The 16,349-nt window shown below is 45.9% G+C and overlaps 1 protein-coding gene across 2 annotated transcripts in view; it reads right to left on the bottom strand.

The window, feature by feature from the left end:
• Mtrr (5-methyltetrahydrofolate-homocysteine methyltransferase reductase) overlaps window positions 1-16,349 on the bottom strand; it is a 27,687-nt gene that overhangs the window by 4,106 nt on the left and 7,232 nt on the right. For both annotated transcript variants that reach the window (XM_004625195.2, XM_023706680.1), the window contains exons 4-12: window positions 15,817-15,934; window positions 12,433-12,799; window positions 11,206-11,328; window positions 10,349-10,502; window positions 9,543-9,631; window positions 5,198-5,378; window positions 2,649-2,691; window positions 1,514-1,703; window positions 35-153 (exon numbers count right to left, since the gene is read on the bottom strand). In XM_004625195.2, the coding sequence (XP_004625252.1) occupies window positions 35-153; window positions 1,514-1,703; window positions 2,649-2,691; window positions 5,198-5,378; window positions 9,543-9,631; window positions 10,349-10,502; window positions 11,206-11,328; window positions 12,433-12,799; window positions 15,817-15,934 (1,384 nt within the window). The remainder of the gene's footprint in view (window positions 1-34; window positions 154-1,513; window positions 1,704-2,648; window positions 2,692-5,197; window positions 5,379-9,542; window positions 9,632-10,348; window positions 10,503-11,205; window positions 11,329-12,432; window positions 12,800-15,816; window positions 15,935-16,349) is intronic.

The raw sequence follows: 16,349 nt of genomic DNA, 5'->3' as shown, positions 1-16,349 counted from the left end.
GGTATTTTCCCCACTAACCGAAACAAGCACCTACCTATGTTGCAAGAAGCTAATAAAGGGCGCAACACCAGTGCCTGGACCCACCATGATGACGGGGACCGACGGGTCATCTGGTAGGTGGAAGGAATTGGTTGCTCGAGGAGAGATGGATATCTGCAATATGAAGCCATTTGTGGTAAGTCTACACGAAATCTACACAGGAGCACAGAACCAAGCTGAGACCTGCTAAGAACAGAAAAACACAAACGCTGGTCAGAAAACAGCATTAACTGCAACAAAAGCATCAGATCTTACAGAAACTCTGAACACATTTGTCACTGCAGAGAAAGATGTTGGCCTTGGAAAGTTCTTTTTCTGCACTTACTGAAAAGTTTGTTGAACAAAAGCCATGGTGGAATTATTGGGAACGATGAATAGATCATAAATTATTTTTCTAGGTTCAAGGACTATTTGCTTTCTAGTAGGCAATGAGTCATATATACTATGAAGAAATGAGCAAAAGAAAAGACACAGTTCTTCCTGTCTGTATACAAGAACCAATGGAGATGAACGCCAAGGTGGGGCTCAAAGTTTTAAATGAAAATAATGTACGTAACAGTATGCAGAATTATTTGTACAAAGCTAGGTGTGTGGTACAGTTAAGATCTTTTTGTTAGAATTTCAAGTATTTCTTCATGTGCCACGGATTCTCACCGAAGAATGACGGCATGTGGCACTTCCAGTCACTCCGCCCTATGCCTACGCCCCACTGTGGCTCGCTAAGGGCCAGCAGGACTAACAGGGTCCATCCACCTTCATGGTGGCAGAGCTGTGTATGTGTTCAGTACACACGTTTAATTCAAGGAAAATTCAAGATGTTCATGAAGAGCTTGACCGTTAAACCTTCTCCATGAAAGGTTAGCAGAGCTGGGTCTAACTACTGCTCCTACTTGGATGACATGGCGATTACTATGACATTAGGCTGACTCACTGGAGCCACTCGTTAACAGAAATGAACAAATCAGAGTCCCCATCCTCAGGAAGCTGACCTGCTAGTGGGGGAAACATGAAAGACAACAGATGCCCCCAGAGTGATGAGTGACCGTGAGTCCTGTGGGGCAAAATTCAGCAGGCAAAGAAATGACGGGTAAGCAGAGAGCAGCGCTCCTCCACACATAGTGTCGGCACAGGACCAGACCTGGACGCGAGCTCTGAGACCGCCCGCCCGCTAGCCCCATGTGCCAAGGGTATGCTCAGCAAAGGCTTCTTTCCTAGGAATGGGGCAGGCAAGGCAAGAGTGACTACAAAGAGGTAATGCTCCCCACACTCAGGGAATCCGAGCTAATTCCCAGTGAGTGACAGGCGCCAAGGCTTCTCTGCCTCCCACAGAGTTCAGAAATCCACGTACAAGGTACACCTCCTCTGGAGGAGTGTAACTGTCGCCGCACTGCACAGTGCAGGAGACCACACTGCCTTTCCTCATCAAGCAGACAGAGCAGCGCTGACGAAGCTGGGCGGCCCACTCCCTTCGTACCTCAGGAGCCAGGGCTGTTCCACTGTGTGCGTGCGGTGCCAGGGAGTCTGGCTGAAGAACTGAGGCGACCACGCCGGCCAGCCAGCCCGTGCACACGCCCTTCCGCAGCGTCACTGCTGCTGGGGTGTGAGACAGGAACTCCACGACACTGAAGATAAAGTGAAGCTTGTCTGGGTGGGACAAACTCGAGCTGCAGAGACACATTGTGAGTTCTATGTCAGCTCCAGCACACACGGTACAGAACCCTTTCTTTACTGCAGTGAGAAAAGAGCTCCGAATGGGCTCTAATCTACCTTCCAACTCCTCAGAGAAAAGCAATCTCCCTTACTTTACCCCTTCTTCCTCTGCCCATCTTGTGATACCATTCAGAAAAATGTCCTGTTTTATTTGCTTTAATAGTAGATAAGATTTATAAAACAGAGGTGCCCTAAGGGTCTCCAAGTAAGACTCAAAATTTATAAAGACCTCTCATCCTGTGAAGCAACAGAAACAAATCCTGCGAAATATCTCATATAGTACTTATTAAGTTAAAATTAGCAAGTAACTGAAGTGCATATATATATATGATATATATATATATCATATAAATATATACATTATATATTACATGTACACTCAGAAAACTAAAATTTCTCCAAGACACGGTTAGAAAACGTTTCTACCTGATTCTTTTTATACACCACAAGGGCAGAGAGCTCCGTTAGGCTCGCTCAGTGCCCCTACATGCCTTCTGGCCCGGTGGCTGAGGAAGGCAAGAGAGAGCTGACGGGCAAGGGTAGTCACTGCACAGGGTAGGAAGGCCCGAGGTGGGGCAGGCCTGGTCCTCCCAGTGGAGCGCCCTGTCCTCGGTCATGGAGCTTCTCTCTGTTCCTACCCAGCTCCAACACCTGGGTGGTGGGCGAACTCAAGGCCAGCTTCCCTGAGTGGGGAACCAGGTCTGGAAGAGGGGAGCCGCCCAGGACCCCAGCTCCAGCATGTGCTGGACGATGGGTCCTCCCAGCTGCTCGTCACAGCTGGTCACGCCTAGCCGCTCCCACACATCGCAGACATTTCCCCTGATGAACTGGTGCTATAAAGGACCTGAAGTCAGACCTCCTTAAGATCTGGGGGGAAAAGATGCTTTATGTTCAGTTACCTTGCACAAGAGTATGGCCTGGGTTGGAGTTTAGGAAGATGTTCTAGGAAAAAAAAAAAACAAGTGTTAATTTACTACTGATATATAACAAACTTCAAGGCCTAAATGTGACCCTGTCGTGTCTTATTTAGAATATCTAAATTAACTTATCTTGTAGTTTTTAATCCTAGTTTTCAGTTAGGGCACACTCACCCTTCCTGTGGGGGTATAGCTTTCCACAAAATGCCCAGAGTTTTGAAAATAAAATCACAACCCTAAAAAGATGAAAGACCACTCATTATGTTAAGGATTATTGCAAATACACAGAGGCATACGATATTTTTCTTTCTTATATTTACGTAATATGTTATAAAAAAAAACAAACAAAAAACATGTGCCCGGTGGTGGTGATTTCTACATCAAATTATCCTGAAACCTAGTGGCTTCCAAACTGCATAGGTGCTCTCGGAGAAAGAGTTAAGTGATCAATACTTGAATCACCCATTGACAAACTTTGAAATGATCCTCCTGTCTCAGCCTCCCCAGTACTGGGATTACGAGTGTGAACCCTCAGGCCCAGTTTTTGTGGCAAGCACAGTGTGCCTCTGGTAGTTATTTAAGCAAAATTTAAAAACTATTTAAAATAGAGGAGGGCCAGCCAAATAGCCCACAGGATTAAAGTGCCTGCAAGCAAGAGCAGGGGACAGGGGTTTCATTCCCAGGCCTGCCGTGCCAGCCCTGCCCCTAGTGGTGCGCTGAGATGGCAATTGAGACTGGGTGTGGGGTACACGCCTGTAATCCCAGCTCGTGCGAGGCTGTAAACAGGTGGATCACTACAAGTCTCATTCAGCAGTGAGACCCTGAACACCCTGTAGACCCTTCCCTAAAATACAAAAAATAAAACAGAGGGCCAGGGAGATAGCTCAGCATCTTAAAGCATCTGTCTGGCAAGTGCAAGGTCCTGAGTTTGATCCCCAGTATCAAAAATAATACATAAATAAATAAATAGCTTAGTGTTTTAAGATGTATTTGAATAAGGTTTAGCAAAAGGTTCACCTTAGTAATTTAAATTTTTGTATGTCCCAATATCTGTATATAGCCATATAACACTATTTTTATAAATGCATGAAAAGGTAAAAGGAATCTATAAAAAAAACCCCAAACCCTAAAACCTTGAAACACTCAGGTACGTTTAAGAACTTTCCAAGACTTGCTTTAGCTCCCTGAACGGTGTTCTGATTGTTACCTGAGCCCCACCACCTGACTGACGGACGGAGAAGCCTAGGACACTGGCCCATGGGCAGGACCAAAGGGGTCGGGGAGGCTCACCCGGCAATGCTTTGTTTTGGCCACTTGGGGAAGGAGAAAAGAGAAAACACATTAAGAAATAATAAGGAGAAACAAAAACCTGACTCGCAAAGGGGCATGCCCTTTACTGGATGGTCATCCAGTTCTACTGATCTAAAAAGAAAAACTTCAGTGTCACCAAAGACAAACGTGAACGTCAAAGCCTGGACTCCTTACACTGCAGGAAAACAGGATCTGAGGAAGCCACACACCCTGATGGTCATCAAAGACGCTGACGTCTCTTCTGTCGGAGGTGAGGATCCCCAGTGTTAGTTGACACATTGTGTCAACTTGGCTGAATCAGCTCCCGCAGTTTTCAGCATGAGGGCCTAGCCCTGCCGGTGGGCAGGGCCCAGGAATTGAGAAAGGCTTCCTGCAGCCCTGCCCACCTTCCTGCCTCCCCGCCCTGCTTCCTGGAGAAGTCCCAGTCTTCAGAGGAGCTTGACCTTCACAGCTGCGCCACTTTGGAGGAGCTCTGATCTTCACTGGGGAGCGCTGGTCTTCCCAGTCACCGTAGAAGGAAGATAGAGGCTTGATGGACGCCGCTGCAGCTGCTGCTCCTCCTCTGCTCTTCATTGTTTTCTGCCGCATGAACTGCTGTTGTTTGCCTTGGAGCCAGCGGAATATGGACTGAACCCTCCAGTAACTGTGAGCTAAATAAACCTTTCCTTCCTTCATTTTGAGTGTCGGGTATTCGCCCCACCAAGGAGTAAAAAGTAACGAAGACACCGAGCATCGCTGTGGTCACTGCGCTGGATTTCCGTCCACTTGCAGTACTTCAGGGAGGGGTCTGCCTCCAAGTACCTGCACTCGTCAGTCTGTACCATGCGGCACAGAGACGCCCTGCTTGCTCCTGGAGGGTCCTCAATACGGACTTGCCTTGCTGGAGACATTTCTGCACCCTCTGGTCACCACTGTCAGCTGGATTTGATACTCTTTCAGGAAGATTATTCTTAGAAAGCTCACATATTTACAGACAAAATTTGGCGGAATGACTGAAGCAACATCTAAAGGCCTTTCAGGGGTTCTCTGGCGTCTAGAGCACAGCCGGCTGTCCGCGCTCCGGGAGTGCGGGATGCCAGATGCTACCCAAGCAGTCACCATCCTACGCACCTGTGCCCACGACACCTGCGCAGGCCACACAGCGGAGCGAGCTGTCCTGGCTTGGCTGTTCACCTATCAGTGGGTGAAGAACGGAGGTGACGATGCAAGTGACGACTCACCAAGCAGGATGCCCAGTGGTGGCTGACAGGACGGGAAGGACTGGAGCAGGTCCAACAGGCAGACACAGGCATCCCGGATGAACCGATTGTAATCTGCAGCTCCTTGTTTACTGCAAAGCTCCTGCAGCCGCCGCTTTTCGGGACCATCGCTGGTGTAGTCCACCAGGGCGCGCACAAATGCCTGGAAAGGAAGCTGACTTCAGTGACAGCCCTGCCTTGTGGTAAGCACTACTGAGTTAGGGGCTGGGGTGTAGCTCAGGGGTAGAGCACTAGCCTAGCATGCACAAGGCCTTGATTCCAGCCCCACCACAGAGAACAAAGAAAACAGGGAGAGTGTTAGATTGGAATCCGCCTGGGGACAGTGCTCAGTTACCAAAGAAGCAGAGGGGCCATTGTGAGTGCTGTCGGAAAAACAAAAGCGATTTCTGTCTGCACTAGTGTTGGCCTGTTAGGACAATTCTACTTTTATGTTCTACCTTCAGTCCCTTTTCCCCTCAGCTAAGCAACCTCAGCAGTCACAAGTACGGTCTCCAATGACACAGACAAGAGTGCGATCACAAAGTCTCACAACTCAACTCTGAACACACATTTTTTGCCCCACCAGGTGACTACAAACTACCCTCTCAGCGTTAACTTGGAGAAAGTGAGGTGCTTTTTATGAATAAGCCAGACACTGGGCAAATGAGGGGCTAGGGACCAGATGGCCCTATATTTGTCTATCAAGGTTCATAGGCTGGCAGCAACAACAGAGGCAAATGAATAATGGTAACCAGTGGGCCCCAGGGCCCAGGAAGACAAAGCATGCCCTGGGCTTCCCAGCATGCCCTGGGCTTTCCAGCATGCTCTGGGCTTCCCAGCATGCCCTAGGCTTCCCAGGAAGCAAGCTGAGTCAGAGGTTAGCTACCTGAAGCAGGAAGTAGGGGTCCTCACAGAAGGTGCAGCAGGGGTGTGAAGGCAGGGGAGCAGGCAAAGCACAGTGCTCCTGGCTGCATGCAGCTGCACACAGAGACAGGGAATGAGGGACAGAGGCTGAAGGGACAGCAGGGCCAGGACCCAAAGATCCACCTATACGTGGATTCTCAGTCATCTCGGACTCAGTATGGAAACAGAGTGTTAGAAACAAAGAAAGAAAACCAACGAAGTCCCAAGTTCCAAGTCTCAAAAACTGAACCAAGTCCAAATTCTTGGATAAAACAGACTTGCTAATCATTCTGCCTGCAATGCAACTACAAGTCTAAGAACCTTTCTCTAAAATAAGTGATAACCAACAAATTATATGCTTTTCTCCAACGCCCAACCTCAGTGCTGAACATAAATGTGCACTACAGAAATGAATTAATCAATCAGTGCCCAAATCACAGCATGGATCTAGGCAAGGTAACAAAGAGTTTACCAATAACAGTTTGTAAATGCGAAAGTCAATGTTTCTCCAATTACAGGTTAAAACAATGGCAGTTATAAATACTTTAACATAATTTTTACTTGAGAACTACAGAAACTTTATGGTCCTAAAATAGAAAACATTTATTTATAGAGAACAACCTGACAGAGAACACAAACATTAGTATACTTAAAACTGTAAGTATCTTTTTTTTTCTTTTTTTGTGGAACCGAGGATTGAACTCAGGACTTGCGCTTGCCAGAGAAGCACTTATTCCACTGAGCCATCTCCCCAGCCCCTGTAAATATCTTTTAAGTAGCAATTCTGGTCCAAGGAATTTACTAAAATACTTTAAATGACTTCAAACTCATGCAAAGATTAATACAAAAAGTTCATCTAAGGTCTGTAAGATAGCTCTGCAGACTAAGTGCCTGCTTAGGCAAACGCAGGGACCAGAGTTCGATTCCTGGCACCACATGCCACACTGGCCCAACCCAGGCACGCTGAGTTGGCCACCACGTCCAGGTATGGTGGCACTTGCCTATAATCCCAGTGCTGGAGAGGCTGAAAACAGCAGGACCACTATGAGTCTAAGCGATGTAGTAAGACCATGTTCCAAATACATTGAAAAAACAAAAAAAAAAGAATGTTCATCTAGAGTTTTTTTCCATGATTAAATCAGTTAACCATGGTACATCCATTAAAATATCTTAAATCATCCCATACTGATGTACACAGATTTGACTTTAAGAGGACAAACTATAGAGTAGAACATACACTATAGGATTCATAATATAAACTCAAAGGCTTTTTTTTCATTTTTTAAAAATTTTTATTTTTTTTGGCGGAACTAGGGATTGAACTCAGGCCCTGGCGCTTGCCAGTGAAGCGTTTATTCCACTGAGCCATCACCCAACCCTCTTTATTTTTTTTTATGTATTTAATACAGGGCCTACAGGGTCTCACAGCACAGATCAGATTTGTAGTGATCCTCCTGTCTTCAGCCTCCCAAGCACTGGGATTACAAGCATGTGCCACCACGTCCAGTCTCAGGTGCTGTCTAAGCGGGCCCCAGGGCCAGGGCCAGCACAGCAAGGGGAGCGAATCCCGGTCCCCTAGTGCTAAACTCAAGGTTTAGGCATCAAAAACTTTTACTTCTTGGGTGACTTGTTCATTTATATCTATAATTTCTTTCTTTCTTTTCTTTTCTTTCTTTTTTTTTTTTTTGGGGGAACCGGGGATTAAACTCAGATCCCTGCATTTGCCGGTCAAGCGCTTATCCTACTGAGCCATCTCCCTGGCCCCTATAATGAGGACATTATTTTTGTAGTAGAAACAGAAACATACATAATATATATATATGTTTTTAAAAGAGTTAAACCAAAACTGTAAATTTACTACATTTCGTCAAAACATCTCATCACAGTGGATTAGTTCTATATTTACTTAAATTATATCTAGGATTTTGTTTTCCCAGAACAGGAAAAAACAATTACAAAAAAAAAAAAACAAAAAAAAAACAACTGCAAGAGGCAGCCTCCTTCCAGCACTGCTCGTGCTGACAGGGCAGCCCAAGCTCGGCAAGGCAAGCTCGGAAAAGGGTGCGCAGCTGTCCACTTGAGGGAGACTGTTAAAAGAAATCAGGTTCCAGAGAATACTTTTCCTGGGATAATACTGACCTCTAGTGGACTGCTGATCTCTGACTGCACCTAAATACCAATATAATCCACCAAAACCTTCAAGCCTTCCTAAAGAATTCTGATTCATCATCAGTAAGGAATTATACAGTAATACACAAAGGGACCTAAATAGCTTTGGAAGTGCCGAGCCTGTGTGTGCCCAGGGGACCCTAAGTCTCATAATCTTCCTGTCATCAGTGACATACAAACTGGCAACGTGTCCTCAGACAGCACAGGATTTCATCACCGTTTAAATGTGCTATGTAAAGTCAAGGTCTGGATAAAAAAGACTTGAGGATCAATTTTTTAAATTTCATTTTAATGGGAAAAAAGTTCAATGTAAACACAACATAAAAATGTCTTATTACAACTACAACTGACAGAGAACAGAAAAACTAGTACACCTAAAGCTGTAAATACCTTTTAAGTAGCAATTCAGGTCCAAGGAATTTACTAAAATACTTTAAATAAAAATATGGAGGGAAAAAAAAAAAAAACCATTTTGGTCATACAAGGACCAAATTGTGGCCTATTACTATTGCAAAATTGCTAACTTTGCCTTCATCTTTTCTTTGAATTTAAAATTATATATGTGTTTATGTGTGTGTAGTGTAGTGGTAGATAATGAACGCAGCTTGTCACAAGTGGGCCATTTATAAGTGTGAAGTTGCTTGAGGCTCTCTTTTACTGCCATGTTGTATTTCACTTTTGACTGGGCAGATTTGAGCTATCCTGGTAAGCTACTTGCCACAAACATCTCATTTCATAGAAAATGGCTGATTTGAGAACGGGTTGCTTTGGGAAATAGCTCTGTGTGATTAAAAAGGTACTTGTTCACACTGCAAAAAGATAAAATAAAATAAAATACTTTAAACAACTTCAAACTAGGTGCAAAGTTTACTATAAAAATGTTCATCTAGGGGCCGGGGAGAGGGCTCAGGAGCCTCAGCTCAATCCCTGCTTCTGCCAAAAAAAAAAAAAAAAAAAAAGTTGATGTAGGCCGGTGAGACAGCTCTGCAGACTAAGTGCCTGCCTGGGCAAGTGCCGGGCCGGAGCTTGATTCCCAGCACCACAGGCCGCACTGGCCCCACGCGGGCTCACGGAGCTGGCCGCGGAGTCTGGTGACAAACAACACCAAAATGCAACACCTCCCTGGGAACTAAGTTTTACGTGTGCCATACAGATATGCTAAGGGTTCAAAAGGCAGAGCCTAATTGCATTTAAAGAGAACCTACACAGAGACAAGCGTACTGTAACGCAGCTACGCACAGAACAAGGAAAATACCTTTTTCGGAGCTGCCCGTATGTCCAGACACCACGTAAAAATGAACTTGAGGGACGTCCTCTCAGGTATGTGCTTGGGGAGGGCGGCGCCTTTCCAAGAGAACACAGGAAGATGCTCAGGACAGAGACAATGAAGACAGTGCAAAACACATGTAGGGAATGCAACCCAGCGAGCGCTTCCGGGCACAACGCTTAGCACAGTACGATGGCTGGTGGCCATATTTATCAGCCAAAAACATTCCAGAATGACTACAGCAGAAAGGCCCATGTCACATAAAGAAATTATAAATTCGAGCTATACCAAATAAAAGAATGGAAAAGAATCTTTAAAAAAAACTAGCGTTCCATTAAAACACACACTATTCTCAAAAAGTATTTCAGGACAAATCTCAAGTTCAAAATGGCAAGACAAAGAAAAAAACAAAAAATTGTAAGAAAAATAACCAATGTGCTTCAGTATTTTAAAAATAAATAATTGACTTTAATTATGGGGAAAGCAATTACTTTGTAGAATAGAAGCAGCCGCAGATGGTAAGCAGCAAGCACACCGGCCAAGGCCCTTTCCGAAGCAGCTGTGCTCACGCTGCTCCACGGCGGCGGCTTCTACTCTCCGCACGCCCCCAAGTGCCGATCTTGCACCAAGTCTGCAGTCACCCTGCTCAGCGCCATCACCCGGCAACACTAGCGGGCGCTTCCAACCCCCACGAGCGGCCGAGCCCCACACCAGCGTGGCCACTCGCCTGGGCGCACACCCTAGCAGGCTGCGGGCCCTGGACCTGCACCCCGCCGCGCCCCGCACCTGCGCACCTTTCTTCTTCGTGTCGGCCTTGATCTGCAGGACGACGTGGTGGTCACGCAGGTCCGCGAGCTGCAGTCTTTGGAGCAGGGCCTGCACCTCGGAGTCACTGTTGGGGCAGATCACGTGGAAGGCATCGCCAGGCTGATAGGAGAAATCTGTTTGCTAGAGAGGAGCCACAACGAAGAATGCTGCGTGTTCACGTCGCAAATAATAAGGAGACAGTTTTCACAGTGACCATTTTAATACAAGAACTGAACAAAGAATTCTACGAAAAGAATTAAAGTTGTACGTATGTGTACCAGCTCGCCACAATGATGCACCCAATATACACCATAGCCAAGTACTAATAAAGCCAACAGCAACAAAATACATAAGCAAAGAATCCTAACTGCAAAAATAAAATAAAATAGCCCAGTTAATAAAACACAAAGCTGATCAGGGCTACTTTAGAACAGAAACCTGGCAATTACACGGAGCACCGTAGGGCGTTCTGTCACAGCCCATTTACAGAATGCAAATCGGACCCTCCGCACTTTGCACAGCATCCAGTCACACCAGCACATATACGCTGCAGCCTAAAGAAGCCATCACGGCCACCGGCCCTGGTCTTGGTTTTCTTCTCCTTGCTGGGCTCCTCTCTTGTAGGGAGGAGGCGTGGTCGGAAAGGGCACTCGCTCGCCCGCCTCTCCTAGGACGGAATCACATTCGACTCCTGGACTGCCAGCGGGGTGAGGAGGACAATGGGGCACATCCAGCCACGTGTCACCTCCACGACTTCTCATTCTCCCAGGATGAGAAACCAAGCACCGCCAGGCTCCATGGGCATCCTACAAAGCTGTGCTGAGAAATAAATCTGGCCACTTACGGAAATGTCCAATTCCAGAAGCAGAGTGGTTTTTACGGCATCGCTCGTAGTAAGCCGAACTGCCTTTGAAATTGGAACTCGAAAGACTGGCTCAGCTGAAGTCACAGACGCTTGATTTTCCTCCTTGAGAAACAAATGGGGGAAATGCGATGCAGAAGCAATTTGCAGTCATGTCATTCCCTCGCTTAGTGACCATTCAGGATCTGTAAAATCTGATCAAACCTCCTGGATGCTTAGAGCTCATTTCCAAGGTAAAAATCGAGACACACAGATTTCATGCTTCAGAAGAGCAGTTCACATATATTTATACTTTTTTGTCTATCTCACACCTCCACTTCCTGCTTTCAGAGCACCTGCCCACGTCAGCCGGCACTGCTGCACTGTGGGTCCTAGAACACTGTCCAAAAGTTCGCGTCCAGCGTGAAGCACTAGACAGAGAGAAGGCCTTCAGGAGAGGCCTGGACACCAAGGGCTCTGGCCTCAGGAACCGCTCACCCACTACGCACAGCCTCAGGTGCAGCTGGCAGGGTGGGGCTGAGTTGCAGAAGGTCATTGGATGGGCTCTGAAGGGTATATCATGTCCCTGGCCCAGTCCTCACTCTCTCTGCTTCCTGGGTGCTGTGATTGGGGCCACTCTGCCCAAAGACCGGCACCTTGCCATGCTGTGCCATCTCTCCACACCCCCCCACCCCAAGAAGCCACAAAGCCAAGTGACCAAGGCCTGAGGTCCCCAAGACTTTGAACCAATGTCAATCACTCTGCCTATAAGCTGATTTTCTCAGGCATTTTCCCATGGTGACAGAATGCAGACTGACACTGGTATGTAATTTTTTCAAGGAATCATACCAGCACTCAAAACTCCAATTTCAAGCATTTCTGATTTTCACGTTAGGGATGCCCCACCAGTAACACAAGCCACTCTGTAACCCAAAGATGGGCAGCTACTTCTTCGGAAAGAACTAGACAGGAAGTGTAATTGGCTTCCCAGGCCCCTGGGGTGGTCACATGACTCTGAAACTGGAGCTTAAAAGTACTCACTGATACTGTGCAGAGAAAAAGGCTGGCTGTGTGCTAATCCCATTTATCTACAGTCGGAGGACAACAGATCCCATTTGGCCAGGGTCTCACCATTTACCTACCTTTGTCCAAATATAATAAAAGCAAAAAATACCAAAGCCAACAGCCATGGTTAAATGACCTCACAGAGCATACAGTGCAATGGCTCACCTGGCCCCGGGGCTCCTGCAGGTGCACCTGTAAATATGCTGCAGGTAAAGCAGGAATACTGAGAGAGGCTTGTGAGAGTGGGGGTACTGAGCAGATCAGCGAGGACTCAGGGTCTTCAATCACAGCGCCCGATCGACCTCTATTCATCTCATTTTGTCCTAAAACCTCAGAATCGTTTCTTCTTGAATCATTCAGCCTCAGAAGGCCCATCTGAGACTGCATATGCAAGGACTCTGGCTGCATAGCTTCTGTACTTGAGGAGTCACCAGGGGCCCAGGTCAGCGCTCCTTGCCCTTCCCTTGTCCTAAAGTGCTTTGCGAGAGCGGTCCAGAGTCCAGCAATCCATGGCTCAACCACAAGCTCCAAACTGGGATGTGATAAAAAGAGAAAGACAAAGAAATGCCTGAGTCATCCTCCCAAACACACGAAGGGAACATCAGAGAACACCCATTTGGCAGAGGCTACTCGCAACTTGAGCACCACCACAAACTTAAAAGGATTAACAAAGACTGCACATTGGCTCCATAGAGGCTGCGTCAGTTTACAGCCCACCAACAAGGTGGACAGGTTCCTTTCCCCACCGTCTCGCCAGCCTTTGTTGTCATTTCATTTTTTGATGAGGGCCATTTTAGGAGATGGAATCTCAGTGTTTTAATTCGTGTTTCTCTAGTGGCCAGTGATGTAGAACATTTTTTCATGTATTTATTGACCTTTGTACTGCTTCTTCTTAGAAATGTCTATTCATTTCAGTTGGCCACTTTTTGATCGGATCTTTTATTTTGGGGCCCTAATGTCTTTTCAGTTCTTTAAGAAAGGGAAAAAGAAAGAAAGAAAAAGAACTGAGATGTATACTCCCGACAAGGAATGTAATCATGATGTACTGCAAACATGAACTAATAAGAAGGCTGGGGATATAGCTCAGTGGCATAAGTGCCTGCCTGGGAAGTGCAAGGTCCTGAGTTCAATCCCTGGTACTGCAAAAAAGAAGAAGGAACGTTACGATGAACTATAAATAAAAACTGAGCTCAACAGACTAGGCAAGCTTAGGCAAGTGCAGGGACTGCAGTTCAGTCACTGGTACCACATGCCACACCAGCCCCGCTCCCAGGGCAGGCTGAGCCAGCCAGAGTCTGGTCGTAGTGACACATGCCTGTAATCCTAGTGCTAGGGAGGCTGAAAACAGGAGGATCACCACGGGACTGAGCTGCGTAGTGAGACCCTGTAACAACTAAATACATTAAGAAAGAAAGAAAGACAGACAGAAAGACAAACTGAAAAACAAGGATAAATAATGAAGTTCCAAAGAGCAGGACATTATCATGTATTCACTAACACTCTATCTCTAAATAATGAGCTTGTTCTAAGGCAAAAAGGAACTAGGACAGGGGAAAGGGGAAGGAAGGGAGGAAGGAAGGAAAGAAAGAAGGAAGGAAGAAATCAAAATACAAGATAGCTATACTACTAGTTTCTCCGTACTGTGATTAACTATTTCAAAGATAAAAATACTCAATGTATTAACTATTGATATTCTCTTATTATCTTACTATAAAATTTTATTTTTTCCATAAAATAAAAAAGTAAATAAGTATGCATACAAGTTAAAGAAATGAAGTGATATATAAGGCACTTTAGTAATAAGATAATAATTACAAATTCTTCTACATTCCCAGAAGAGTTGATAATCTTCAATTTAAGAGGCTATAATCTTAAAGAGCCACGCTAAATCCTAATGAAACCAGCTCAACTTTGCAAAATCCGCGGCTGCTCTGATGTGGCAAATAATCACTACGCCAGTCAGATTCACCATCTCTTTTGCTTCATTTACTGATCTTTCTCCTCCAGCTGAAAATATCAGCATGAAATTATTCTGGATTAATATGACATGTTTTCATTAAATTAAAAAACACAAGTCTTTTTATCAGTTCTGAATAATTTTTTGGGTAAGAACTTTAGGAAAAATGACTCTGACCTCAGAAAAAGAAAGCAATCACTTTCTGTGAACTGAACTAGTCATGAACTCTTTCTTTCATGAGTTCAAGGTCAGCCTGAACAACATAGTGAGCTTTTGTTTAAAAAAAACAGAAAACATAATAAAATGTATATTCAAAATTTTAATACTTGATCCAATAAATGGCAAGCAAAAGCTTTAGAAGAGACATGAAATATGGATAATTGACGAACCTAGATTAATATCAGTATTACTAGGATTAATCATAATTTAGTAATAATAACGAGGTTCTGGCAAAAAAAAAAGTCAAAGTAAGAGATAAAACTAAAGAAATGGGAGGAACAGTCATGGAGCTTTGTTGTGGGGAGTTAGAACATGTGCTTTAGCGATAAGGCAAAAAATCAGAGCTTCACAGCACAGAGAAGGACAGAGAGGGGCCAGGGAGACAGCTTGGTGGTCTAAGCACCTGCCTCATAAACACAGGGACCTGGCTGCAAGCTTTGGTACCATATTCCTTGCTGGCCCTGCGCCTGGGCGCACTGAGCTGGCCACTACAACTGGTACACGCCTGTAATCCCAGTGCTGAGGAGGCTCAGACAGGAGGATCGATACAAGTCCAAGCAGTGTGGGTAGACCCTGTACCAAATAAATAAATAAATTAAAAAAGGACACAGAGAACCCGCACAGGGGTGAGGTGGGTGGAAATGTGGGTAGAGTCCACCATGCTCCCCGAAGTCTAGTAGTGAGGTATCTGCTGAGCTTGCTGCTAGCATAGAGACTAGTCATTAACACAGTGAGTGAAAATTCACTTACGCGTGCACTTAGCAGGAAGAAAAATAAGTGTGCATGTTGTTTTCTGGCTAAAATAAAAATAAGAGCTAAGTGATAGGACTGTACTATGACAATACTAAAGACCTTTGATAAACCCAGTAGGATGATTTCAAAGGTGGCCACAGGGTGAAGCACTGATTTCTACAAAGCAAAGCAGAAGAATGAAAAGCATATTCCTGCTAGCCTGGCAGAAACGGCCACGAGGTGGTGCGAGGCGAGGGCCCAGTCGGGTCTTGTCCATCCACAGCCCTGGCGCTGCCGCCCCTCCACGGCAGAGCTGCGCTGACCGGGACACATTCGGATGCTGTAAGCAGATGCTGCGCTGTACAAAAGCTGCCACACTTGCAGGTAACCGCTCCTGGGACCTCTCCCAACTCTCCCTGCAGCACACTGAGAAGGGTGACACAGGCAGACGCCAGACCACGAGATCAGCAAAAGATCAGCAAAAGCGGCCGTCAAGCTCTGGCCCGTTTTCTTGGGCCCTAGAGCTCAGGGCTCTAAAGCTGTCCTCTGACTTTCAAGGTCGTTCCGGACACACTCCGCGCACTCCCCTGTGCTGGCGTAAACAGCGGCTCCCTGGACACACGGGTGCGCACTGCTCTTACCCTACACAGTCATCGGCGTGGCCAGTGTCGTAGAAATGCCGGGCACCAAGCTGCTGCAGTCGTTTATCAATCACTTTGCCCCCATTGCAGAAGTACGTGTACTCGGAATCACCCAAACCTAGAGTTCAAATACACAGTTGGTGCCTGCGAGGCTTTCCACGGACAAGATGGAAGGAACACAGAGAACGTGAAGCGACGCCACTCCACAGTCTACTAACAAAGGAGGGAACAACGTGCCGCTTCATGTTTTCTTATTTTCCTGGAGTACTACTAAGTATGCAAATAACTGCCTTCTGCTTTACAATCTTATAGTGCCAGATACACTGAAAGAAAACACAGAGTGCCGTTAAAAGAAATACATACATTCCACGTTTTTGTTTCCATGAGCCAGTGTAAAACTACAGAAATCTTAAAACAAGAATTAGAGACAGATCCAAGAACTAGAGCCTCAGCCAAGTGATGGCACATACCTACCTGTAAGCTCTGCCCTCTGGGAGACCAAGGCCAGAGGGTTTCTTTTTTTTTTTTTTTTT

The sequence above is a fragment of the Octodon degus genome, unplaced genomic scaffold (assembly GCF_000260255.1).
Source record: "Octodon degus isolate 3935 unplaced genomic scaffold, OctDeg1.0 scaffold00008, whole genome shotgun sequence".
NCBI lineage: Eukaryota > Metazoa > Chordata > Mammalia > Rodentia > Octodontidae > Octodon > Octodon degus.
The sequence above is the reverse complement of the archived record's forward strand: the minus strand, read 5'-3'. Positions and strand labels throughout refer to the sequence as shown.